The sequence below is a fragment of the Tinamus guttatus genome, unplaced genomic scaffold (genome assembly GCF_059628265.1).
Source record: "Tinamus guttatus ecotype Peru unplaced genomic scaffold, ASM5962826v1 Tinamus_guttatus_pri_ptg000244l, whole genome shotgun sequence".
In the NCBI taxonomy this organism is placed as follows: Eukaryota; Metazoa; Chordata; class Aves; order Tinamiformes; family Tinamidae; genus Tinamus; species Tinamus guttatus.
Genome location: NW_028288778.1, coordinates 409,001 through 436,276, shown reverse-complemented (window position 1 = coordinate 436,276; position 27,276 = coordinate 409,001). Strand labels below are relative to the sequence as shown.

Genomic DNA, 27,276 nt, shown 5'->3' with positions numbered 1-27,276 from the left:
CCTGGGCGCAGGGAGAGGGCGGACGGGCCCGGCCCGGCCTGCGTGGGCCCGCGGCGCCCGGAGCCGCGGCAGGGCCGTGCCGGCCCCGCTCGTCCCGCCGGGGCTGCGCCGGTCCCCTGGCCGGGCGGGAATCGCGGCAGCGCTTCCTGCAGGGCTGTCGGAGAGAGGTAGGAGCTTGGTCTGCTGCTGGGGACTGCATCCTCGTTGGCCGCTGTGAGAGGAGGGTGTCATCCATCTCTGATATTGATATTCTTCGATTTATGGAGAGGATTAAAAAATTGTCTGGTGTATTTTTGTTGTTATTGTATGGTTATCTGCTGGGATTCGCTGTGGTACATTGCTGTAGGAAGTTATAAAGGAGCTATATGAAAACAAGGAAATCTTCAGTCCATCATAACGCTTGTAACTTCTCTAGAGATGGATGAAACAATAAATACCGAGCGAGGGAAGTTAATCTGTGTCTGTAGTATTTTATTAAATAACCCGAACTCGGTGTGGTTTTCTGTGGCTGGCTCGATTTCCCACATGGTTTTTGGAGCGTTATTGCAGCGCCCCGGTTGTGCCGGTGCCCGCAGGGCCCTGGAAGCGGCGGCGCTGGCTGGCGGGGGGAGCGCGGCCCGGCCCTCGGCCCCGGGGAGGTCCCTGCTCGTGGCGCCCGCGGCCGCTGCCGCCCGGGTGCCCGTGCCCTCCCGCGGGGCCTCCCTGCGCCTGCCGCGTTAGCCTGGTGTCTTCAAGCAGCCCCAGGGCGGGCTGGTTTCGGGCGGCCGCCCTAACTCCGAGCCGGCGTTGGCATCGCGGCACCCGCTGCGTGCGGAGCGCGGCCGCGTCCTGCAGCGCTCAACGCGCGTGGAGCCGCCGCGGGGATCAGCCCCGGCGCGGGCAGCCCCGCGGCACCTCGGTCCTATAGGAAGCCTTTTCCCATCGCTCAGCAGCCCTATAATTACCATATGGCAACGGGGTTTTATTCTGTTGCCTTTTCAGGCCCCCCAGCCCTTGTTATTAATTAAATTAACTTGTGCTGCTTCAAATCCACAAAATGCTTAGGTTTGCCTGAGTGTTCGCAGCTCCAGAACTTATACCAAACTCGTTATTTTAAAACGTATATATAAAGGAATATATTAATAAAGGAAAACTCTAGAACAGAGGCACCTTTTGGCCGCTGTCTCAGCCGCTGTTCCAGCTGCTCTTCCCCATTCCTGTCCATCCCTGGGGCGATGTGTATCCCTGAATCCCGTGGCTCTTGGTGTCCCCGGGATTGGGGGGAGCTGCCGCGCTCCGTCGCGGTGTCGCTGCGAGGGCCCGGCCTCGTCTGTTGGCCCCGTGCAGCGTTTCCCAGGCGCTGCTCTGAAAACCAAGGGCAGCTGTTTGCCGCGCGGCCCCGGAGATGACGGCCTCCCTGGAAAACACGCACTGCGTTTTCGTGAGAAGCAAAATGTCATCAGTTTAGATGTCAGCTGGTGGGCAAACCTCTCAAAATAAACATGCTCACGCTCCTGTAATGGTGCCGTGCGGGAGCGGCAGTGTGCAGCTCGGCTCCTGTTCCGCAGCGCGCGCTCGCAGCCGCAGCGTGCGTTTCATGAGCAGTTTGTTGGGTTCGTGCTTGTTGCCACTGAGCTCTGATCCGGCCTGAAAATCTGTGTGAACTAATGTCAGTGCAAGTATAAACCCAAAATAAAACCCTGCTCTGGCTCTCTGCTGTCTCGGTGCAGAGTTCTGGTAAGTGCGCTGCTCCAGTTTGTTCATCATTTATTCATCATTTACGCACACTCTTCTTTTAGTTGCAGTTTTGCATGAGTCATTTTTGCTTTTGAAGTGATAATTCATATAGGACCTTCTCGTCCATAAGCAGTGCTGCTCCCTCGTGCTCCTCAGCGATAAGGGCGGCGAGCAGCGCGGCAGCGCTCGTGCGGCAGCGCTCCTGCACGGGGACGCGCGAGGCAGCAGGAGGAGGCGCCGGGAGCCGGGAGGAAGGCGGTGCTCAAGGCCCGCAGCCTCGAGGCCGCGCCGCGGTGCCGTGCGGAGCTCCGGAGCCCGCGGTGCTGCCCGCCGCCCCGGTACCGGCCACGCGCCCTCCCGCTGCCCGCTCCTGAGCAGCAGCGCTGGCGTCTGCGCCGTTCCGCGATGGAACGGCGGGACAGAGGGAGCTCCACGATGGCCGGAAGGATGGCGGCGCCGCCAGGCCTCTCCTCTCCGCCCCGTCCTCAGCTGCGGAGCTCTCCGCTCGGAGCGCCGTCTCAGCCGTGCGCACGGCACAGGCCCCTGGGTGGGCAGCAGCACCGGGGCCGCTCCCCGGGGTGCCGCGCGCTCGGGGCCGCGCTCGGGCGCTCCCTGCCTCCCGCCGCCGCAGCGGATGCGCTGGCAAACCAGGGGCTGCTCTGGGCTCGGCCCTCCTCGAGTGCCCGCCTGGAGGCCTCGCGATGGCTTCGTCTTCTCAGTGGTCGCGCAGTTTTTCCCCTGTTGGGATCTCTTCTAACGCATGATTAATTAGTACTTTCAGGCCTGCTGTACAATTAAAAGGCCAGCGAGGGGGTGAGTACCAGTTAAACCTTTCTCGGCTCTTGCTCTCGGCTGCCCTCTGTGTCCTGCCTGCCCAGGGGACCGCGACTTGGCGCGATGCTGCTCCTGGCCGCCCACATAACCAATGTCCTCGTTAAGAGCCGGCCGGCTCAGCGAGGCCCTGCCCGAAGTTAGCCCTGGAGAGGGGCCGGGGCCGGGGCCTCCCCCTGGGCCTCGGCCCCTCCTCATTAAGCTGGTCCGGGCTATTGATTGGGAGCTTGTGTTTGGAAGAGTCTTACTTACTCCATGCATTATCTTGACAGATTGATCAGACCTGATTGAGAACCTCTTAAAGGAACGAACAGCTGTAATGGGAAAGTTGGACTCTGTCATCCGTTAGGATGATTCTGGGAGCGAGAAGAACGAGGCTGACATCTTGGAGCAATTGTATTTACAATTAACATGGCTGAAAACGATTGCCTCTATTGATCCCCCCTTCCTGCAATTACAGCCCCATTGTTTACATTCCAGCACTTCGGTTATAAAAAGGAAATTCAATAATTATTGCATTATTTAAAGTTAAAGTGCCACAGAGTTTGCTGGCTACGCTTGCTGGTTGATTTAACGTTCAGTAAAATCCATGCTGAGCTCTCCATCTTTAGGCTGAGCAATATTTGGCTTTTAATGAGGCTGAAAGGGCTGGTGGAGCAACCCCCGTTTGCCAGGTGGGTTTCGGGTTGTTTGGGGGAAGCCCCCGAGGGCGTTGGGGGTGGCGAGCCCCAGCGAGCGCGTCCCCAGCCCCGCGCCGTGCGCGGCGCCAGCCCCGCGGGCCGTCCCGTCCCGTCCCTGCCCCGGGCATCGCTCCCCGTGCCCGCGCTGCGGTGCCAGGGCCCCGGTCACCTCCCTGCAGGGCTGCGGGACGGGCAAGGCCGCGGTTCGGGAGGGAGGGTGCAGGGCAGCGGTTGTCACTTGGGCTTTTGCTGTTGTTCTTGAACGCTTGGTGCATGATTCAGAGGTTTCCAGCAAGAATCCCAGCCTGTTAGGTTGGAGAGATCACTACATTTCCAGCCTTTTGGAAAACACATAAATACCAGAAAGGAAAAAGTGATTTGAATAACAGACGTGTTGTGCAGAAGTCTCCGTGTCGTCGTGCTGCGTTGGTGTTTTCAAGGGCAGGGTGCTGCTGAGCAAACCTCGGCCGGCGGCGCGGTGGGGCTGCCAGGAGCCGGCAGGGTTAGCCCGCGCTCGGTGCAGCCTCGGCGCTGCCGCGGGCCCGGGGCAGGAACAGCTCCCGGCACCACGGGAGGGCAGGACGCGGCGCCGGCGCCCGGAGCCGCCCCGCTCTGGGCACGGAGCCGGCAGCTCCCGGCTCCTCCGCCGGCCCCAGGAAGTTCCAGCAGGGCCTGCAGGTGTGAAAGGAGAGCAAGATGGATGAGCCAGCTCTGGCTTTTATGGAGCTCTTGGAACAGACCGGGACCAGACAGCTGCTTCCACATGACTTTCATTAAAAATTCAGATTCCTCTCTCCTCGGGCTGGGTGATTTATCTGCTGCAGCAGATCAGAGCAGGGGGCCAGGGGTGCTGGGGAGGTTCCTGAGATCTGCTGCTGGGCCTGCTCCCTTCCCGCAGCGGCGCGGAGCCTCCTCGAACTCCGGGGCGCCCTGGGCTCTCTCCTGAAGTGCATCGTCCTCAGCACAGTTGTGGCCACGAAATGCAGTTTTTATCAGCATTGCTCAGCACCCACGGCTGCCCTCGTTCCGAGGACGAGCTCTCCCGGGCGCCCTTCCTGCGCGCGGCCGCGGGGCACAGCCTGGGGGGCTCCGCGCGGCTCCCGTCCTCCCGCACCTCCCGTCCGCACAGCCGGCACCGCGCTCGCCCAGCTCCAGGCTCAGCCGGCACCGAGGCTCGGCCGGGACCGCGCTCAGCCGGCTCCAGGCTCGGCTGGCACCGTGCTCGGCCGGCACCGCGCTCGCCCAGCTCCAGGCTCGCCCAGCTCCAGGCTCGGCCAGCACCGCACTCGCCCAGCTCCAGGCTCGCCCAGCTCCAGGCTCGCCCAGCTCCAGGCTCGGCCGGCTCCGCGGAGGCGCTCGCGGGAGGAGCGCGGCAGCTCCGCAGCGCGGGGGCCCCTGCGCCGCCTCCGCGACCACCCGGCTCCCGGGCGCGCTTTGGCCCCGTCCCCCTGAGCCACAGCTGTCAGCTGCTTAAATTCACCGTTGATTTCACCTATTTTAACAGAACATGTGTCGTTCATCAGGAGTGTTGCGTGTAGGAAAGATGCTATCTCATCACTAGCACAGGTTTCTCCAAAGATGTTCAAGGCTGAAAAACTTGAGTGGTTTCTTACAGCAGCTCTTGGTAGCTCGCGGCCTGCGGTCCTGCAGAGGGACTGTGCTGTAAAGCAAGAGCCAGCTGGAAACAGTGACACGGAAAGTGGTTTGAAAGGGATTTCTGCAGACTCTCTATCAATTATCCATGCGGCCGTGTGCGCATTAGCGAGTTATCAGAGAGGGTGAGCGAAAAGGGCACTGGTATAAACACAGGTGCTGTGAGTGCTTCCCTTGTCCTACTTAGTGCTCCTGTACAGATTTCAGCGATTTAAAATCCGAGTCACTGCTGAGGCTGGTGATTCTGCTAAGAAGAAATTTCTTTTTTTGTTTTGTTTGCTTCTCTATTTGCTGCCTAGAGTTCGTGGAAGATAACTTCCTCTGCCTGGAGTTTCAGCCCGTGGCTGTTTTTCGTGCCATAGGCTAGTTCTGAGGTTGGACCTCGCAGCTTGCAGACCAGGCTGCTGAGGTTGCCACCGTTGCCAGACCAGGGGCTCTTCAACAGATTCGGGGTCCTCAGAAGGGGAAGCAGGGCCCGAGGTGAGGCTAAGGCTGCACAGAAATTGTGTGGTTTGCTTCTAATGAATAATAAACATTAAAAGGACGAGATAATTCAAAGCGATTGTTTCATCTCCCCAGTGAACCAGGGTTATGCTTCAGATACATTGGATATCCCCCAGAACAGTTTCTGACCCGCTAAAAATAGCAAATAGGTTTTGGAAAAAAGAAACGACGTCCCTTCTGGCAGCTGTGCTGGAAGATGCATCATCTGTTAGTGCTACCATAGGAATCAGGCTCTTTTCACAATAAACTCAGTACAGAAGAGTTCTCAAGTGGACATAGATACAGTTTCTTTTTAAATCCAAAGTAAAATATGTAAAAGAAAGGCAACTAGATTAAATGGTGAGTATTACCTGCAGAACCACATGCAGTAGTATTCAGCAGGAATCCCTAGTTCTGGTTAAAACAACCTCATCTAGAAGGAACTTGCAGTCTGAATACCTGGCATGGGAAGGAGAAGGGCTGCCTGCAGTTGTTACTGCGTTATTATTGCTGCAGAATAATACAGCTGCAGAATAACCCAGCTGCTCCATGGCTGCCTGCGACGGCCCAACAACGCTGTGCACGGGGAGAAGAGACAGCAAAAAAAGCAAAGTTCAGGGGCATGTGAAGGATGGAGCGGGAGGGAAGGAGGACGAGGGCGTAACGTCATCCCTGAGCTGGCTTCAGAGACGAGCTCTCCGGAGCCGTGCGCGCGGAGCGTTTGTCGTGCTGTTATTTATTAGAAGGAAACAACTCGCGGTGGTGTGAGCGATGACAGGCCGACGGCGTGAGGCTCCTGACGCTCTCACCGAGGGGGTTTCTGGAAGAGGCAGAAGCAAAGTGGCTGTTTCTGGAGTGAGGTGGCGAAATAGCTGGAAATGGGGGTTTGCTTGGTGGCTGCTGCGCGGCCGCGGGGAGCGGGTTGTGCGGGGCAGCGCGCGGTGGGCGCCGCGCTCCTCGCGCCGTCCCCAGAGCGCCGCGTCCCGGGAAGCCTCCCTGGGAGCCTCCTGGCTTCCATCAGGACCATCTCCTGTCTGTTTGTGATTTGAAGTGGGGCTTTGACTAACCCGGATCAATATTTCGCATGCCATGCGTGAAGAACCAGATGTTGGAAGTTTCCTCTTGCTGCGGGGAGGGGAGCGGACGCCTCCCTCAGACCTGCAGAAATCGATGGGCCCTGACAGAAGTTGGTTGCTCTTCCGAGCAGCAACGTGTTCCTTTGATTTGCAGGTTGATTTCTCTTTTAATGAGGGTCTAGTCTAATATTTTGGATCTGTGTTTCGTCTGATGTGGACAAATTCTTAGCACTTCAAGGAAAACGCTCGTAGTTGAGACCCCTGGGCAATAGCCTCAAAATGCAGAAAGACAGGGGACAGTGGGGCAGATTTTTCTGGAGAAATCCCATCGAAAGAGGGCACGGGAAGGCCGGTTGAGCTGGGCTGTGCAAGCCAGTCGCAGGCTTTGGCATCTGCCTTAGCAGCCTTAAGCTTTTTATGTTTTAGGCCTTTTTTTTTCCTTTTCTGGTTGTGGAACAGGGTAGTGCATGCAAACAATAGAAATAGGAAGAAAAGGTTCTTATGAGAAAAAACAGCAAAAAATCTTTTGAGGTCACCGGTGGGATTAGTGCCCTGGTGGATTCTTCAAATATTAGAGTGAATTTAATTAAATACATTGTGATCCCCAAAGAGGCTAGTCTAATTAGCCAGATCTAGAATACATTTATTTTCTTCCCTTACTCTTCCAATCAGAAGCCTCAGCATCGGCTCCTATCCTATTTTTAATCATTCCTGCACTCAGAGGGATCTCCTTTTTCCATGTTAGCTAAGCACACAGAGCCGGGTAAGATGTGTCTTTAATCTTCTCTTAGCTGTAACTGAGATAATTCACGTAAGAATTTATATCAGAAGGTCCTGGCAGCACTAGAAAATATTTGATTGACAGACCCCGAGTGTCCAAACCACCCTCCTTATGTGCCTTGGACGGACTGATGCAGAGAGCTTCAGGAGATGACACAGAAGATGAAAGAGAGGTCTTGAGGTTGACATGGATTATTGCTTAGCTCTAGCATGGGTATGTGGTGAAAAACCAAATGTCCTCACTACAGAATCTCCTGTGTCATTTGACTTCGGTTTTGGTATCTGTTTTTCTTCAACTTGTGCTGAGTCTTTGCTGTGGGAATCAGGAATGTTCCTGTGCAATCTAAGGGAACGGTCCTGGTGCCACCCAAATTAAACGGAGAGCAGCTGAGCAGTGACTCCCAACAGAGCTGCAAGCAAATTCTTCCCTGTGGTTTTAAGAAATAATTGCCTTCTCTTTGGGACCCTGACACAAATGTCCCTGGGGACGTTGGCCTCGTGCCAGGCGGTCGGTGGGTTTCCTCAGATGCTCCAGGTCTGACCCCTTGGCTCAGAGCGCTGCTTCACGGGCGCCTGGGTTTCTCCCCGTTCCGATATCTGGCCGTGCTCTCCAGCTGCCTGCCTAGCTCTGCATCTCAGTTTGGAGCCCTGTCGCTACCGTCTTCCAGAACAGCCTGCTGCTTCCTTCCAGTTCCAAGGGAATAAAACCGACTGCCGAGGAGCTGGGCACTGAAGGGGACGCGCTCAGCTGCTCTGCTCCCATGAGCAGTGCCCAGGACCTCTTGATCTAATGTGCTGGCTGTGTTCTAGGGTTGCTTTTCTTCAATTCTTCTTAATTTTCAATGAGATTTTATGAAATTTAGTATCTTTGACATGAGGCTGGAGAAGCTTGATACGGAAGAATGAGCAATGCATAGGTCACGAACAGCTGTTAATGTTGGAAGTGGTCTTTTCTTTCACTGAAGATGATGATCTTGCCTATCTTGATTGTATTTTCTGCACTGGTTTTGGTATGTGCTGTGATTTTCTTACTTTCTAGACAGAAAAGTGCATGCTAACTTGAAAATAAAAAGAGGCTTGATCTTACTGTTTTTCCTTCAAAATGCCTTTTATTTTTAAACAAAATTTCCTGGTGACTTTTAGCAATTTGCAGTGGGCTAACCCAGAAAGATTGAAGATGATACAGGAAATTCATGTGTGTCTACTTTGTTCTTCGCAGCACCTTCAGCATCATGAGAGCGGGGTTGAGGGTGAAAGCTGCTATTATCACTGTGTCCTCTGTAACTACTCCACCAAGGCCAAGCTGAACCTGATCCAGCACGTGCGCTCCATGAAACACCAGCGGAGCGAGAGCCTGCGTAAGCTGCAGCGCCTCCAGAAGGGCCTCCCTGAGGAAGAGGAAGACTTGGGACAGATCTTCACCATCCGGAAGTGTCCCGCTGCTGATGCTGGTGAGTAGCGTGTCTCTTACACGCGTAGCGTTGGGTTCCGGAGGTTTTTATTGTGGGAGAAAATGAGGTGAGGTCCTGCTTGGAGGGGAGGAGGAGAGGCTGCCGGGCAGGCTGGTGGGAGCAGTGAGCGGTGCTGTTGCGTGGACGGTTTGAATCCAGCCTTTGGAGGAGGAACACGATTGAGGTGTGAGCTTGGAGGCCCAACGGAGTCTGAGGGCATCGGCTACCCTTTCTGCAAGGTCGTGGTGGCAATGAACGCGCGCCGTGGAGGCCACCTTGTCCCAGGGGGACAGCGGCTCTTACGGCCGTTCTGCTTCTCCATGAAGCTCTCCTGTAAAAAACCTTCCAGTTTTGGAAAGACGTGTTGGTTGGTGTGGGTTTTGTGACCGCTCGTAAGTGCGATGAGGAGAAACTAGAAATCATCTGTGTCCTTTTTTGATGAACAAAACAATCTTGAAAATCTGTTCATTTTTGTCTTTCACCTTGGAAATCTTTCCCCCGTCCCTCTGCCAGGATTGCAACATCATGAATACTGAGAATGTAGAGTAGTAGAGAAAGAAAAGGATTTGTTGACCATTTAAAAAATTGTAGTTAGCTTTTTAACTAGAACTCTTGACAAATGCCTGAAAGGAAATCTGAGTTCAAAAATAATCCCCTCTTTCAAATGGCTTGAAATAATTCCCACTGGGCTTGTGGACTGCAAAGTAACTGGCCCAGAGAGCAAGCAAGGGGCTAAAAATGCTCTTATATTTTATCTTAAAGGTTAAAAAAAAATAAAAATATGACTCTTTAGAAGGCAAAAGAGGGGGAAAGCAAACAAAAGCAAACAAAAGAAAACCGCCATCTCTTTTGTAGGTCACTTTGACCTGGGATTTCTGACTTTAAAAGTTATTCCAGGCCGAGGAGGCGCAGTGCGCCGGGGCTGCGGGAGCGCGGCCGGGTTGTTGCTCCCCTTTTCCCTCTGGTGTTTAACTCCCAGCGTTACAAAGCGTCGCTGTCCAGCCGGTTTGGTGGCGGCGTGCACGAGGCCGCGGATGGATTTAATTAAAAAAAAATTAAAATATGTATTTTGTTCAAAAAAATATATTTTTTTGAAAAAAATAAAATTTTAAACTATTTTTCCTTACAAATAACCCCTTTCCCCCCCACAAAGTGAATCCTGTTTTGCTCTCACTCATCTTTCTGGGGTCCCGTTAGTCCTCCCAGCATGTCCTGCCCCTCTACGTTCTGCAGAACTTCTCAGTGGAGGTGGAGGGCACTGGAACCGGCTCAGCCAGGACCGAAGGGTTTTTGACGGTGTGCCCTTACTTGTTGGTGTGTGCAAGCATGTAGGAAAGCATTGCTGGCTGTGGGGTGCTGTTGTAGATATTTGCTTGTGTAGATGCATCTCAATCTGCTGGAAGAGTGTCTGATCACACCTTAATTAGTCCTCTAACAATCTGCAAAGGTCAGTGCCAATTGCCTGTTCATTTACATTTGTAATTGTGATGGTTCTTGATTGCACATTAGTTGCAACTCATTCCCTCCCACCCCTTAGAAAACACATGCAGCAGTCTAAGCAACAGCCTTGTAGACACAAGGACCTTTGTCTCCGCTCTTGTGCCAGCAGCACAGCCTTCACTGAAACTTTTGTGTCTTTTATGGAAAAGCGCTTTGGAAGCTACACTCCACTTCCAGTAAAGGGATGAAGTCATTGGCAGGGAAATTATATGGACATCAGGCAAGAGAACCAATCTTCTGGAGCTGGATAATTAAAGACAATTAAACTTTTCTGCTTGCTCTGGGAAGTGTGCTAATTACGCAGCAGACAGGGAGGTGGGCCCAGGCTGGACACTCAGCTGTTTTGTTGATGGGAAAGAATAGGGCTTCAGTGCGGGCCTTGCCTCCCTCGTCCCTGCTGCAGGATCTGGGCTGCTGCCACTGCAGATGTCAGCCCCTCCTGCAGAAGCTCCTCTATTATGTTACCCATAAGCTAATTGATTTTTAATGATGAGGGGTTAGCAAAAATAAATAAATAGCAAAGGGTTCTCAAGATGTAGGGATGGATGCACTTATGACTCATTAGGTAATGAGAGAAACAAACAAAAAAAAAATAGAAGAACCTGCAGCAAGTTGTGTCCGTGTCGTTGGGAGCGGTTCCCCGTCCCGCTGCGGCCCGGGCTCCTGTCCAGCGCGCGGCCGCCCCGTCCCGTCCCGTCACGCGGGGTGCGGAGCCGGCTCCTCTTCGGGCAGGCGCTGCCCGCGGTTGGTCGGTTTCCCCCTCCACCTGCCGGCCCGGCCCTGCCCGTGCGGCTCCGCAGCCCTCCCGCCGTGGAGGGAGCGGGGCGGTTTGGCCCGTGCCCTGTGCGCGGGCGCCCGGCCCAGCTCCTCGTTCACACAGCGGCCGCCGGGAGCAGCCGGCGGGTCCGGAGCAGAAGGTGCTCAGGGGGCAGCGCTTCACGGCCGGGCTCGCCGGAGCGGGGTCCCATCCGGATGGGCCAGGTGGAACTGAGGCAGGAGGGGAGCTGGAGCAGGAGTTCCATTTGGACCCTGTTCCCACATGACCCCTGATTTCCCTGACACGTTTGAAGGGAAGCGCGGGTTTCCCACGGAGTTCAGCGCAGGGCGCAGTGCCGGGTCGCTGGAGACTCCGCCGCGCTGCCTGGCTGGCCCGGGAGGACGTCGCTGCTCTGGGAGCCGGGGCAGAAACCGCAGCGTGAGCGAAGGAGCCTCCTGCTCTTCTCCATTTTCAAGGTAGCGATTTTCAAGGCTGCTTTAATTTGAGTACCACAGTGTGCACGTAATCTGCTACCACATCATCTACATGACTTCTGAGAATAGTTAAAAAAAAAAAAAAGAAATGTAGCAAGTTAGCCCCAAAAAATCAGATTTTAAAGTCTTTAAAGGTGAGCTGGAGACCATTGCAGGAGGAATGGGATTACCGGTGGAAAAGTCATATCATAGTTACTGGGAAATGCTGAGAAACTCGCATAGCCTATTTCACACAGCTTCACAGTATCTTTACTGTGGGCACATGTAGGAAAGTTACAAGTGAGTGAAAGGAGTATCCTCTGTTCAGTGAGGCTTTAGATTTCCCTGCTGCAGATCCCTGCCCGTGGGGGCTGCCGTGTCCCTGGGGTGTGCTGAGCCACGCGGGCAGGTTGTGCGGAGCTGCCGCGGCCCGTCCCGCGGCCGGGCGCCCTCCGTGTCGGCGGCCCTGCTGGTCTCTGCGGAGCCGCAGCCGCCTGCCCTGCGCATGGTCGTTGTTCGGCCTCGCGCACGGTCGTTGTTTGGCCCCGCGCACGGTCGTTGTTCCCTCCTCGCGCACGGTCGTTGTTCGGCCTCGCGCACGGTCGTTGTTCCGTCCTCGCGCACGGTCGTTGTTCGGCCTCGCGCACGGTCGTTGTTCCGTCCTCGCGCACGGTCGTTTTTCGGCCTCGCGCACGGTCGTTGTTCCGTCCTCTCGCACGGTCGTTGTTCGGCCTCGCGCGCGGTCGTTGTTCCGTCCTCTCGCACGGTCGTTGTTCCGTCCTCGCACACGGTCGTTGTTCGGTCTCGCGCACGGTCGTTGTTCCGTCCTCTCGCACGGTCGTTGTTCGGTCTCGCGCATGGTCGTTGTTCGGCCCCGCGCACGGTCGTTGTTCCGTCCTCGCGCACGGTTGTTGTTCCGTCCTCGCGCACGGTCGTTTTTCGGCCTCGCGCATGGTCGTTGTTCGGTCTCGCGCATGGTCGTTGTTCGGCCCCGCGCACGGTCGTTGTTCCGTCCTCGCACACGGTCGTTGTTCGGTCTCGCGCACGGTCGTTGTTCCGTCCTCTCGCACGGTCGTTGTTCCGTCCTCGCACACGGTCGTTGTTCGGTCTCGCACACGGTCGTTGTTCCGTCCTCGCGCACGGTCGTTGTTCGGCCTCACGCGTGGTCGTTGTTCGGCCTCGCGCACGGTCGTTGTTCGACCTCACACGTGCTGGCCAGGGGCAGCCCCCTGGAAGGGGCCGCTCGGCGGCCCGGCGCGCTCCAAGGAGCCTTGCTGGCGCAGGAGGAGGCTGGAACGCGCCGTTGCTGCCCGCGGCCTTGCCGGCATCGTGCGGCTCCGCGGGCAGCGGGGCAGCCGCTGCCGCCGCCTGGCTCCGCTCCACCTGGGCGCTGTTATTCGGGTTGGTGCCGGGCTCGTCCTGGTGACCGTGCGGAAGCTGCTGCCGTCCCGCGCGTGGCAGGAGGGACCCCCGCGCGGCCCCTGTTGGCCCTCCCCGAGCAGGTGCTGCCCGTCCACGTGCTGCTCCTGCTTCAGCGCTGGGCGCTCTGGAGGGCTCCACGCTGCAGGCTGAAACCAAGACGTGAATCTTTAATGAAACCAAGTGTGTAAACAAACCTGAGGGATCGCTCGCGCTCCACCAGATGAGAAAGCCCGTGTGGTTTAGAGCAGTAGTTACCAAGCTTGTCTCGGTTTGCTGTGGTGGCTGCAGGCGGCTGGGTGCTCGTGTGGTGCTTGCACCTCTGTGCTAGCTCCAGGCCACGCACAACGCTGCGCTCACGCTCCTCCTTCGCAAAGCAGTTGTGCAGCCGCAGCGGGAACGCAGAGGCCCTTAGGAGAGAGGTGACAGCAGGTGGGAACGGGAGCCGGTTCCGCGTGATGCAGAGCAGACCTGGCCGCCAAGCGCTCAGGATGGGGTTGCAGCACCAAGAGGTTTCTCCTGCACAGAGTCCCGCGTAGCAGAAGGGGGACTTGACGTGAGCCGCGCTGGTCAGTTTAGGTGGTGACCTGGCGCCCCGCAGGACGTGTTACCGTCCCCGAGGCCGAGCCCCTGCTCTCCGCGTTGTCTCCGAGCTCTCCCTCTGCTCCGTGGCTTGGACCGTGCAGCCGTGATCAGCCCCGTCTGAAAGGGACAAGTGGGACAAGTGAGCAGAGGGGAAGGGGCTTCTGTGAGGGGAACCGTCCTGTTGCCCTCCCAGCGTGGAGTGGTGACCGTGCAAGACGTTTCTCATTCACAGTCACCCAGCGTGGGGAGTAATTATTCATGTAATTTATTACAACAGGGATAAGACACACTCCAAAGGAGTGGATTTTACATGATTGCAGGCGCTGTACTTCCACTGAAACTTGCAGATTTTCTAAATGGAACTGGGTAATGCAGAAGGAAATTTCTCCCTGCTTGGGATAGCTCAAATTTATTAAGATCTAATGCCCTGCATTTGGTCTCAATTAAAAGAAACGTGGTCATTGCTAATAGCGGAGGGAAGACACATGTTGCTCTCCTACATCAGATGGAGGTAGTGGAGGGCTCCAAGGTGGAATAGTCAGTTGGGTTTTATAAGGCTCTCCCTGCTTTTCCCGGGGACACAGTGGCACACAGCAATTAACGCTTTCCCAAGGCAGGTTACTTGTGTAGTGCCCGCGAGAGGTTTAATCGTGCAGCGTGCACGCAGCTGAGCGTGCGAAGCTCCGGGCCTGCTGGTGAGCCGAGATGGGCCTGTCTGTGTGTGGCCTGTCCCCGCGCGCGTGGCCGCCGTCGCGGGGCTGGAGCCCCCGCGGAGCCGACATGCGTGGGGAGGGAGCTGGCGTGAAGCTCCGCACGCGGCGGCAGGAGCCGCGGCGCCCGCGGTGCAGCTCGCCCGGTGCCCGCCGTCCCTCCGCCTGGGCGAGCGGCCCCGCGCTGCCGCCGGTCACCCTGCTCCTCCAAACCAGGCCGCTTCCCTGAGCGCCGCGGCCGGCCCCTCCGCGCGCTGCCCTCGCCGTTCCCGGGCTCCCGCTCCACGGACGCGGCTGTTGCTCCGCCAGCCCGCGCCGCTCCGGCCTCCCGCGCACGAGCAGCAGGCGCTGCCCAGCGCCCGTAGCTCCTCTCGGGCTCCTCACCGCTCGCTCAACCCAAACCCCACAGGGTCTTTTCCCCGTGCGCTTTCTGTGCGCTCCCGAGGGCAGGCACAGCTCAGCCCGCGTTCATGCGCATCGTGTATCCTGCTCGTTTGTTTGCGTTTACGTCAGTGCTGGCAGCAGCTCTCCGTGCGGGTTGCGGCAGCCCGGTCTTGGCAGGTGCTTGGGCTGAGGCCAGCGAGGGGTCTGGGTGCCCGCGCGCCCCGGCTCTCTGCACGCGTGTCCCCTGCCACGGGGACGTGCAGGAGCTCTGCTGCCCGGGCGGGAAACCCGTCCTTGGAGCACAGGGGGCAAGAGGAGCCGCTGTCCCCTCCAGAGGAGCGTTCACCCCCGGGGCAGTGACATACGTGAAATAGCAACAAAGAGGAAAACAGCTCTGGGCAATGTGTACGTTAAGCTGATTAAGCTGGCAATTCCCCTTGGCTGCAGCATTTCTGATCTCTGTGCCAACCCCACCAACTACCCCCACGTGCAGGATTAGCGTCTTGTTTTCCAAGACTTCATTTCATGTGTGTTCATTTAAAATAGGACCGCTTGTTGCTCCTGCCTGTGTTGTTTTAATGAACCTTGGAATTCTGTCGGCGTGTTTTTGCGGATTGAACGGCTTAAGGAACTTTCTACCTTTCCAACAAAGTCATCGTGGGAGTCAGGATGTTTCTGTATTGGGTCTCCTTAGAGGATGAGATCGCAAGCTGAGCAGGCTCCAAAGTGTCTCCTTTAAGGCTGGGCAGAGAGGCAGGTGGAAACTCGGTTCTGCTTCGTTGTCATTTTGCTTTAATGATTATCAGAATATAGAAAATACGTTTCTTACAGCTACGGAAGACAGTTGTTCTAGATAATGAGCTCATTTTGAAGGTTTAAAGATGAGAAGGTAGAACCATGCACTTCAAAGAACTGTTTGGAAACGCAGAGGGACTTCTCTGTCCTCGTATTTATTCTCCAGCCTAATCCGTATCCGCTCCCTGTTCGTGCCCCTTGCCGCACGCGCACGCGTTTCGGGGATTATTGCAGCCTCAGCGGCATCGTTCTGTCCTTGGGCATGCAGGACATCACAGGGCTGCTGAGGTCCAGCGTCTTAAACACGGGGATCAAGTTTGTTCCTCTTTAATATCTGGCAGAGGCAGATTTCCTTTGTTATTTATTTCTTTGGTTTGGTTTTGAGTTTAAAGCAAAAAAAGCGGTTGTGCCCTAGCTCTGTTTTGACCAACCAGCAGTGCATAGATAATCTCTAAAGGATATGAAAGGTTTAATCATTTTAATTTTGTTTTTATTAAAGTTTATCGTGACTTTTTTTCATGCGCCCCTGGTAAAGCATGAGAGGAGGACGGGGGGTTACAGCAATAGACACAAAGCCCCCGAGCATTCGCTTAATGAAACTCCCTAATGGGAGGCGCCTGGCGGGAAGGAAGCGGCTGGGGAGCGGGCTGGGGAGGCAGCCCGGCGGCGGGAACGTGGCAGGAATCCCATCAGCTCCGCGGCTGGCTCCAGCAGACACTTGTCACTGGCAGCTCATGGCTTTCATTAAGCAGCAAGAGAGGAAGCTCTGACGGCTGACTTGTTCCAGAGCGCTTTTCTTGCTCAGCTGCATCCTAAAGCCTTTGCCACTTGCAGAAAGCTGGAGGGAAAAACGCCAGCAGATGCTGTGGAAGCCTGAGAGGCTCGTGGTCCATGTCCTGCTCTCCCTTTTTCGCCCCCTGAAAACAAACTCTGGGGCCAGGCTGCACCCAGGTTGTTGGACAGGGGCTTCCCTGCATCCAGACCAGCTTTGGAACCAGGAGTTGTGTCCCTCCTCCTGCAGTCCTGTCCTCGGGACCAAGTGTGGCCACCAAAAGCTCAGCTGCCAGTGTCAGCTGCACTTTCTGCGTCTCTGTCCTTTTTTTCCCTCTTTCCCTTCAGTTTTGGACTGGGAGCCTTTGCTTGTACAATTTTCCGTCAGGACATCAGTGCTTGGAGCGGGCAGGTTAAATCCAAGGCAGAAGGGCTCTCCCCTTTGCGGTGAATCAGTAAAGCCGGGAAGGTGCTGCAGGCTGGACAGCTGGAGATGCTGCAGGACTGGTTGTCAGCGGGAGCAATAAGTGGGTCTTTTCGGGAGCAAATTCCGCTTGGATTTACAGTCCCGTCGGCATGCCTGTGCTTTGTGCTCACCGGTTGCGCTTGCTCGGCTGAGGGGTGTGAGCGGCGGCGAGCAGGACAGGAGGCTTCGCAGGCTGCGTTAGGGCTGCCCCGCGCGCGCGCGGCTCTGCATTAACGGGGGCTCCTTTCTCCTGCTCTGCTGTTGACGTGAGCTGCAGGGACTCGTGGTCTTTTCGCTGCTGATTTGCCCAGTAGCACATGCTTGGGGACGGCGGCAGTAGGAAATGCTCTTAGTCATGTCCCGAGGGCCGAAGGCAGCGAGAGCACCGGCCCGGGCGGACAGTGTGGCGCGGGGCCGTCCCGGGCTCGGCCGTCCCGCGTGCGGGAGGTGGGGACGAGCCTGCGGGCCGGGCCCGGCGCCGTGCTGCGCCCTGCGGCTCTGCTCCTGCCTGGAGCTGCGGTGGCCCCGCGGTGCCGGCGCAGGGACGGGGACCGGCCAGCAGCCCCGGCAGTGGCTGGGCTGACGTGGGACGCGTGGGCAGGCCCCGCTCTGCCAGGAGGGGCCTCGGGGTCGCTGTGGCCGGCAGAACCCACCACGCGTTGGCGTCTGCCGCGGGCCCCACGGTGCCCGTCCAGCGCGTCGGGAGCGCTCGAGCGCCGCGGCCCTGCGCGCTCCTGGTGGCTCCCCTGCCCGTGCCTGCCCGCTCCGGCGGCATCGCTCCGAGGCGTCGCTTCCTCCCTGCCCTCGGGCACAGCTCTTCAGCAACCAGCGCTCCTGGCTGGTGGAGGCGAAAGCCATTCGGAGCCCGGCCCCTCTTGGGCCGCACGGCCCTGCTCCCACCTCTGCTGCTCCCGGAGGCGGCTGGGCCGTCGGCGCTGCTGTCCCTGACGCGACGCTGCGATAACCCCAGGGCTGGGGCTGCAGGAGGGCCAGGCCTCGGCCTGCAGCTCACGGCTCCCCCAGGGACCTCGGCCCCGGCCGCGTGCTCGTGCTGTCCGGGCCAGGCCGGGCTGCTCTTCCTTCTGCATCTCCACTGCGGCGCAGGAAGAGGAGCAGGAAGAGGAGGTGGAATGGCCGATGCCCCGGGAGAGGGGCGCGCGCTGCACGGCGCCCGCTCAGCGCAGCCGCAAGGAGCGCGTCCCCCTGCTCCTCGGGCCCCGCGCCCGCCCTGCTCCCCAGCGGGGTGTCCATGTGCAGGAGGAAAACCTGGCGGATCCTGGCACGAGCCGAGCGCGGCCGCGCGGCGCGGGCGCACGGAGCCCACAGCCTCCTTCCTTCTGCACAAATTGGCAAGGACTAACCTTGTCATATCTAGTGCAGCGCTAACGGGTGCCTGCCTCCAAGGGGTAATCATGCAGGCATAAATTCGGAAAGTTGCTAAGCTATGAGCAGTCTTATGAGCATTAAAAGTGTCCTCTTTGCCAGAAAGGTCATTCATAACTTGGCTGCGCCGCTGATGTACAGTCAGTGATATTGATTGATTAATGTATAAAAAGCACCAAATCCATTTGCTTCTATGAAAGAGAATAAAGTGCAGTCGACTCTCTCTTTATTTTCACCTCATCCTTTTGTTTGAAGGACGTTTTTTTTTCTCTTTTTGTTTTGCCAGCTAGGTTTAAGGGGGTTACAAAAAGCCAGTTTCTGCCAAGTAATGCGTTCACAAAGGGAACATTGATTCACATCAGTGTCGCTTGAGTTACCCTTAAAGGTTTGCCAAGGAGTTGTTCTTATATTAACCTTCTGTTCATCAAAGATGAAATAAATAAATAAGTCATAAAACCAGCCTCGCTGCTGCCCGGGAAGCGGGTGCCAAGCGGGAATTTCAGCTGTCGGCAGTCGGTGCTGGAGCCGCTCTGCCCCTTGCTGCTCTCTGGGGCTTCCCCCTTTGCTCGGTGGCTCCGCGGGGTCCCCCGGCCCGTCCCGGAACGCGCTTCCCGCACGGAGATCAGTTCTGACCCGCTGCCTCGGCGCCTTTGTGCGGCCGCGCGGGGCCGGCGCCTTTGTTGACGTGGGCCGAGGGCGGTGGTGCGGGGGATGCGGGGCAGCGCACGGGGGGCACGGGGCAGCGCGGGGGACGCGGGGCGGCGCGGGGGACGCGGGGCAGCGCGGGGGACGCGGGGCGGCGCGCGGGGCCCCTCGCCGGGCAGCGCTGCCAGGGAGCCGTGGCCTCTCGGACTCGACGCGTGGCGCTGGCCCGCGGCGCCGCGCACCGGCCTGGGCGCTGGCACCCGTGCGCGGCGCTGGGGGACGTTCCTTTCTGAAGAACTTTGTGTAAAATGTTGATTTAATCACTGCAGTCTTAATTAGGATGGTTTCTGAGCACAAAGTGCAGCGACCGCCCAACGCCTTCAGTCCTGCCTGATTTGAGCCGGTGCTTTTAGTGTTACTCTTTTTCATCAGACGTCCTGGAGTTTTTTTGTTGTTTGTTTTTGGAGTGTCTTTGGCTACTGGTAATTAATTACATGTTGTTCTCGTTTCCTTTGGGTGAATTCTGCGCTGGGGATACCTGCTCTCCCCTGCTAATCTCTGCGTGTGTCTGCGCCGTGCACCCGGCGTTGTCCCCGGCGTTGTCCCCCGCGTGCCGGGGGGCTGGCGCAGAGGCTCTGGGGGCTCCGGCCGGGAAGGCGGCTGTCCCTGCAGGAGGGCCCTGTGGGTTTTCCTCCGTGCCGGTGGATTTCCCCCAGCCTTCCGTGCTTTTACGTGGCCCCTGCTCCAAGGCTCTGCAGGACCCCGGTGCCTCTCGTTGGTTGCTGACGCCTCTTGGGAGCGGGTCCAGGCCCCGCGCGGCCCCGCGCGTCATGCGGCCTGGACGGGCCCTGGGCTCGGGCGGCCCTGCCCGCGGCAGCACCGCGGCGGCTGCGGCTCCTCCTGGCCCTGCGCGGCCCTGGGTGGCTCCGCCGCAGCCTCGGCTCGTGCCGGCGCTGCGGGGCCGGCGCCCGCCCTCCCGCGGTTCCCGCCGTGGTGCCGCAGAACCGCGGGGGAGAATCGCCTCCTGCCGCCCTGCTCCCTCCCGGCGCGGGGAGCGCGGCCGCGCGGCCCCCCCGGCGCGGCGGGGCTGCGTCAGGAGATACGGAGTGAGCCTGCTGAGAGTGAATCCATTTTCTCTTCTCCATCTCCCCAGAATAAATTAGAATTTGCCTGATTTAATAAAATGGCTTCATCTCTCTGCCATCTTTCCCATCTCCCGAGCGCCGCTCCCCGCCCCCACGCGCGGCGGCGGATCCCGCTGGCAGCTCCGGCTGCGGCGCCGCGCGCCGTTTGTGCCGCCCCGGCCCCGTTCCCCGCGCCGAGCTGGGGTTGCTGCCGGGCCGGTGCAGTTCAGTGCCCTCTGCCGCGCGCCGGGGCCGTGTGCGCCGGGCAGGTGTGCTGGGCACGGGCACGGAGAGCTTTCCCTGCGCGGTTCTGCCCCGTCCGCTTCGCTCCGCGCGCGCCGGCTGTGCGGGGCCGGCGCCGGGGCTCCCTGCCCTTCCCCGCACTGAAATCCGGGGGTTTCATTCCCGTTTCCTCGGCTGGTTTTCTCCCTTTCCGTTCTGACACTAATTATGCCGGGCGCGTTGGGAGCGCCTGCTGTTGAGCGGTACCCAGCTAAGTGTTAAGAAAGGTTTTAAAAACAGACTGAACTCTTCCTTAATGAGGCTCAATCGTGCTCTCCTCCGGGTGGTTTTGTTTTGCTGATCTGTCAGTTTTTCAAGGATTTAATTGCACTTTTTTCATATTAGTCTTTGAAATGGGGCTAAGCAGTTTTCTGTAAAATAAAATATATAAAAAAGGAAGGAAGTTACTGGGTTTTCTGTTTTCTTTTCTCTTTTTTTTTTACTTTCATCATTCTAAGATCATCATCTGCCACTGGCTCCTGGGACCAACGTTAATAAAGAGTAAAATTTATGAGAGCAGCAAATGAAATGGCAGGCTGGGCTTTACTGGCAGCTCCCCAAATTTAAGCCCCTGTAGGTGATTTTCTGATATTCTTCACTCCTGCACTCTCAGCTTGGCTCCCGTCGTGTTGCTGCTCGTGCTAATCCTGGAAGATCTTCCCAGTGTTTATTTTGGAGAGGGCGCTGGGAGGCCGAGGAGGGCTGCGGAGCGCTCGAGTGAGCTGCCTGGTGTAGCTCATTTCCTATGGAAATGGCACCAGAATGGCTCCGAGCGGAACCATCCTGTGGGGCTGTGCCGGGCTGCTCCGGAGCGCCCGCTCCCGCCGGGCAGCGCGCGGGGAGCTCCCTGCTGCCGCGGGCCAACAGCAGCGTGTGCGGCACCGTGTATAGTACCGTGTGTGGCACCGTGTACAGTACCGTGTGCGGCACCGTGTATAGTACCGTGTGTGGCACCGTGTACAGTACTGCGTGCGGCACCGTGTAAAGCACCATGTGCAGCACCGTGTATAGTACCACATGTGGCACCGTGTACAGTACCACATGCGCAGCACCATGTGCAGCACCATGTATAGTACCGTGTGCGGCACCGTGTGCAGCACCGCGTGTGGGACTGTGTACGGCACCGCATGCAGCACCGTGTACAGTACTGCGTGTAGCACTGCGTCCCACACCGCGTCCCGTGCCACGTCTGGCACTGCATGCAGCACTGTGTCCAGCACCGCATGCGGCACCGCTTATGGCACCACGTGTGGCACCTCATGCGACACCGCGTACGGCACTGTTTACGGCACCGTGTCTGGCACTGCGTGCGGCACCGTCTCCAGCAACGCTTACGGCACCGTGTGTGGCACCGTCTCCGTCACCATGTACAGCACCGCGGCCGCCCGCGCGGCCCCTTCCCGCGCTCCAGCACCCTCGGTCGCCCCCTCGAGCGCGGGAGCCCCGGGCAGGACGCGGGAGCTGCTGGCCTGGGTGCAGGCAGGGAGGAGAAGGCGCATGCAGCCTTCATGCTGTTATCTTTATGGCACAGAAAAACACGTTTTAAGCAATCGGCGTGGAATTGTTAATTGCTTCGCTCACTTCTGCCCTTCTCGTGGGACAGATTGTGCGACTGGCGCTGCCAGGACCCTCCTGTTAGCTCTCTGTCCCTCTGCACGCGCTGTTTTTGACTGCCGCTTTGTTTTGCAGATGCACAAAGCTACTTCCTTTTTCCTTTTCCCAGGGATGCTCATAAACAGCAGAGGCAGCACGAGCTTTCACATCGCTCTGATGGTGTTTTTGCTTTCGTTGGCTGCAGTTCTTTTCCCTTCCTCCTTAAGGGACTCTCATTTCCTCTTCTTCCCCCAGTTTTTTTGCCTTTTGTACTTATTCCTTAAATACTTAGTACCGTTTTCTTCGGTCCAGTTGCAGCCTCGCAGCACTCCTGGCTTCCTTCAGATGTGTGCCTTGCTCTGCCAGTTTGCAGCGCACCTCTCATGAGGACGTGAAATCCAAGAACCAGATCTTTGACATTTCAAAATAAAATAAAAGTAAACTCTGCTTTAAAAACACTTTAGCAGGAAAGCCAGGCTAATTGTAAATCAATGAGTCTTAAAATGCAACATTGATCTCCAGTTAGAAGTTTGAAGGGGAAAGCAGTAATTACTGCTCTGAAGGTAGTTTTTTCTCCCGGTAAGTTCTGGGCAGAAGAAGGCTCATTAGGGCAGCACTTCTGAATCTGCGTAATTAGTTTAAAAAGTACTTTTGTGGTGCTATTCCCATGGCTAGAAATTATCGGAGCCTTCGCAGACGGATCGCGGGGCCCTGGCAAGGTTTGATGTATTGTTGCGCCGGGCGGGGAGGATCCTTCCCGCTGGACCCATGTGCGGCCGCGGGGGCATCTCCGCGCGCACGGCCGGCCCCGCTGACCCCGGCCGTCCCGCTCGCGCGCGGCCGCGCGCCGGGCCCTGTCCTGTCACGGTGACAGCCCTGCGGTGCTGATACCCACGTGCAGTTGCTACGCGGAACACGTCGCGTCCCTAGAACAGGGAAACGCCCTGCTGGAAGGCAGAGCTTTCGCCAAGCGGCTGCCCAAGGAGCTTGTCCTCTCCAGGGACTTTTCTCTCTGTTTTGCCGCTTGCGGCTGCTTCCTGGGTCCTCTGCAGCGGGGCCCTCTGGGAGGCCTCGCGGAGCTGCCCGCGGCCGGCTCTGCTTCCCGGGTCAGCTCTGCTGCGGTTCGGGTTCGGTTCTGGTGGAAGCGGGGCCGGTCCCGCAGAGCGCAGCAGCGCAGGGCATGCGCTGCTCTTCTCCAGCTGAACAGGCCCAGCTCCCTCAGCCTCTCCTCACAGGGCAGATGTTCCAGGCCCCTGATCATCCTTGTGGCCCTGCGCTGGACTCTCTCCAGCAGCTCCACATCCCTCTTGTCCTGTGGAGCCCAGAACTGGACACAATACTGCAGATGTGGCCTCACCAGGGCTGAGCAGAGGGGCAGGATCCCCTCCCTCGACCTGCTGGTCGCCCTGTGTGGACCAGCCCGAGCTGCTGCTGCGGCCTGCGTTGCCAGAGGCCGGCGGGGCCGCCGCGCGGTGCAGGCGCGGGGCTGTCCATAGTGAGCGCAGGAAGCGCGGGGAGGAGCCGGCCAAGGAAGGGACGCGTCGCTGCGGGACGTGCGGCCCGTGGGCGCTGCCGCGATGCCACGAGCGCGCCCGGGAGCGATGCGAGCGCGTGGCCATCGGCTGCAGAGCGGCTGCAGGGACCGTGCGCTGGGAGAAGGCAGCCTGTGCGTGCCCGAGAGCTCCCGCGTTTATATTTCTTCCAAATTCTTTTGTTATATTTAGCAATTACATCTGTAGATATTCTCATTAACCTTAATTATCTAATCCCTTTTGTGAATATCGCTGGATTCTTGGCCACAGCAACATCCTGTGACAGTGATTTCCACAATCTAATTACCAAGTCTAATTCTGCATGAGGAAAGTGTTTGTTTCACCTGCGCGGCCCCGCGGATCCATTAGCCGCCGGGGTCGCCGCGCCGGCGCGGCTGCGCGGGCAGGGGCAGGAGCAGCGCGGCGAGGGCAACGGCACCGCGCGCCACGCCAGCTGCTCCCGCCGCCTCCTGCGGCTGCAGCTAACGTTGCCGACACCTGCTGTAGGAAATGCAAAATAAAGCGGCCTGCGGCCCGCGGACGGCGCCGTGGCCGGGTGCGCTGGCAGCCGGCCCGGGAGCACCACGGCCCCGGGCTGCTCCGCGTCCTGCGCACGGCGGGCACGGCCGCTCCCCGCGGGCCCCGGCGCTGCACCGCGCTGCGAGCACCGCCGAGCGGGGCCTCCTGCGCGCGGAGGGGATCCGCACGTGGCCATGGAGGGGCTTGAGCCCTTCCCGCCGTGTCCGGCCGGCCTCGCCAATGGAGAGCGCCACGTTCCTCCAAGCCAGAGTAGAGGTTCTTAGGCCTTTTGAAACTCCTTTGTTTTCTGTCGCATTAATTGAAATTAACTTCTTGTTTATGGGAGTATGGCACCTGAAAATCCCACCCAGTCTTCTTCAGATTGCTGTCAGTTTTATGTTCCCTTATCGAGATGTCTCATACATCAACTTTTCTCAGGAAAGTAAGACCAAGCCCTCCAATTGCTTTCCTTCCTTTTTTTCTTTTTTTAAATTCTGTGTTCTTTACACATTTTCTTTCCCTAAAATTACCTTTCTTTTTTGAGGTGGGAGAACCACTATTATGTGTAGCATTGCAGCTAAGATTGCCAGTCTCATGCAAGGCCTGTACCGTTTGCCATCTGTTTCTCTGCTTTTCTTGCAGCTGATCTGGGGACTTCAGCTTGCCAGTTATGCTGCTTTGGAAGGTCTCTTCATCGATCATCCTTGAAATGCACATGGAAAACACGGTGTTCTCCAGTCTGTGCTGGCTTGTGCTGGGACATTGTCATTTGCTTTGGTTTCGTTCCCTCTTTTTGTAGCGCGATTGCTGAGAAGGGCCTGCTCTCCCTCTCCATCCTCCCCGATCCGACCCGTTGTCCTCGTCTCTGCCGTGGTCCCCGGGTCCACACTTGGGATGGTGGCATGGGCTCGTGCCGTGAGGATGGCAGTCCAACAAGAGATTAGTTTTGTGGCTGACCCAGTAAATCCTCTTTACCTCCACAATCCTTTCTCCTCCCTCTGAATCTGTTTAAGCCATATGGCTCGTTTTGCCTTCTTTCTTGAAAGCAATTTACCTTGTGTGTGACGGCTGCAGACCTCAGAATATAGGGCATTCTTGGATTTCGAATTCCTGCCCCATGCCAAAAAGGTGATGGAGCAGGCTGTGGTGTACATGTCAAGCTTTTCTCTCCAAAATCCACGTTCATAAGGGATAAGTATGATATATCTGAAGTACAGTACAAATGCAGTAGTCCCGCAGGCCCGACTTCATCTAACACCTCAGGCCGTCCTCGGTAACTCGGTAACTGTTTCTGCAGAAACGACTGGGTTCACAGTGAGGACCCAGACCGGATTCTGCAACGGGAGGGCCGGGCGCGTCTCCGGAGGCTGCGAACCCTGGTGTGGCAGAAGCCTGCTGGGAAGCGGCTCCAGGAGAACTGGAAACCCTTGAAATTAATGCTTACTTGACACGACTCTGTCTTCCAGAGTCTAACGAGCAGGGGAGCGAATGGCAGCCGCTGGCCAGGAATTGATTGCATTAATTGATATGCCAATAAGAGAGCTTGTTACATCCGCCATTGGTTAGGAGGCCGCCTAACAAGTCCCGCTGATCAATGGGACCAATAAAGATTTCATCCATTAATGAGCAACATGGTAATTAATGTTATCCATAAACCAATTAGCCTGGGTAGCTAATGTGCGGGTTAGCGCGGTGAGCGGCGGCGCACGCGGGCCGGCCGGCGAGGACGGCACCCGCGTCTTTGCTGGGACAGTTTGGAGAAGCCAACGCTCCCTTGGGGCTCTCCGGGGCGGAAGGAGGCCGGGGGGCAGCGCTGGGCTGGGACCCCTTGTTCTGGGAAGGGACACGTTTCTCTGGAATTACGAGGCAATTTCTATCACTTCTTTCCTTTTTAACCACTATGTAGCGCATTTGAAGATCTTTCCGTTTCTTCCAGGTTTTCTGGCGATGTGCAGATGCCCTGGGGGGGACGTTTGTGCTCTCCTGCCCTGTTTCCTTGGAAAGCTCCTTCCACGTCTTCCTGGGCCGGGGCGGCTCGAGCGCGAGCTCCAGCTCGGGGCCGCGGGAGGGCCGGGCAGCGCCGGGCCCCTCGAGGACGGGGGATCCGTGCGAGCAGGGCCAGGGCAGCGTGGCCGCAGCTCCTCGGTGCCCCTCAGCAACGCGCGGGGCGCGGGGCTCCTCGCTGCGTGGCCGCGCTCCGCTCGAGCCCCGGCGGCCGCGCCGGGCAGCCCAGGATGGGGCCCGCTCCGCGGCGGAGCTGCCTTGCGCTGCGAGCTATCGACCCTAGGAGACCCCTCGCGGGTTCCCTAATTGAAAATTAATACCAGATCCATGCCGGGGCAATTTGCATATTGATCATAAACAACTTTGAAGGCACCGAGTGCGTGTCGGATCAATAGGGCGCTGGAGCGGGCGGCGCGGAGCGCGTCCCCCCGCAGAGGTCACTGGTCTGGAGGCTGCGCGGAGCGGGATGGGGACGGTGCTGGACGGAGCCCCAGCGTCCCCGGGGCCGCGGCGCCTTCCCGTGGGGCGCGTGGGAGGTGCCGTGGAGGGAAATGCAGGGTTTTTTTTTTTTTTGTCTTTTCTTCAACCAACTAAACCAAACCCCAAGGGGTGAAGGAGCCTCCAGGCCTCCCCAGGGCTCAGACCTGGGGTGTTTTCAGGCCGTGTTCAGCCTGGCTCCTCTGTCCTTCCCACCCACAACGCCGAGTTTGAAGCACAGGCCATTGGGAGCAGGATCTGGGGGTCTCTGGGGCACCAGAAGAGATCTCAGCAGGGATTCCTGTCCTGGTGGGATTTTTTGGTGCTGTATTTGCTTTGGAGGGCAGCATTTAGATTCTTTGTTTGCTTGAGACATGTGCAGGGTGTTTTAAAATGGTTTCATGTTGAAGGAAAGTGGTATTTCTGAACCGACCCCATTACAAAACAGCAGCTTCTCTTGCAGATGTACCCGGTGTCCGGGGAGCACCGGGGCAGGGAGCGGGGCGCTGGCGACGCTCCCGCCGGGACGGGCCGCGGGCGCTGCCGGGGCGTCGCGGTGCATCTCATCGCCTCATCACGGAGCCTTCATTGACTCGGCCGCGCGGCGCTGATGGACTGAGACGGGGCCGGCAGCTCCTAATTGAGGGAGATGGATTCTCGTCACAGCCTGCGCGTGCGGCGCGGGGGCCGGCGGCCTCGGCGGTGTCCCCGGGCTGGGAGCGCCCGGCTGGCGCGGGGAACGCGGCTGGGGCGCTGTGCTGAGCACGGGGTGCGTGGGGCGCACAGGGACGCTCGCTGCGCGGGGACGCCGGGGTGCGGGGACGCCGGGGTGCGGGGACGCTCGCTGCGCGGGGACGCTCGCTGCACGGGGACGCCGGGGTGCGGGGACACTCGCTGCATGGGGACTGCTTGCTGCGCAGGTCGGTCTGCTGGGCCCCTTTGCGCAGCAGCTTCTCCCCGCGGGTGGTGCTTCCCAAAATAGGTAATTATTTACAGACCTACGTATAGTTTCTTTGAAAAGAAACTCCCTTCCAGTTTTAGATTTTAAAAAATAGTAATAAAAGGACAAAAAGAAGGGGGTGCCCACCCGAGCTGGCGTTTAGTGTCTTCTCCCTTCTTTGCACAGGTTTTCTGTGGTTCTCCTCCCGTGGAAGCTGTCAACGTGGCAGCAATGTCAGGAGCCATCA

The 27,276-nt window shown here is 58.0% G+C and overlaps 1 protein-coding gene across 1 annotated transcript in view; it reads left to right on the top strand.

The window, feature by feature from the left end:
• The window catches only part of ZFHX3 (zinc finger homeobox 3), a 124,691-nt gene that overhangs the window by 56,176 nt on the left and 41,239 nt on the right, over window positions 1–27,276 (top strand). Inside the window, exon 4 of the mRNA XM_088526206.1 lies at window positions 8,439–8,670. Within this exon, the coding sequence (XP_088382332.1) occupies window positions 8,439–8,670 (232 nt within the window). The remainder of the gene's footprint in view (window positions 1–8,438; window positions 8,671–27,276) is intronic.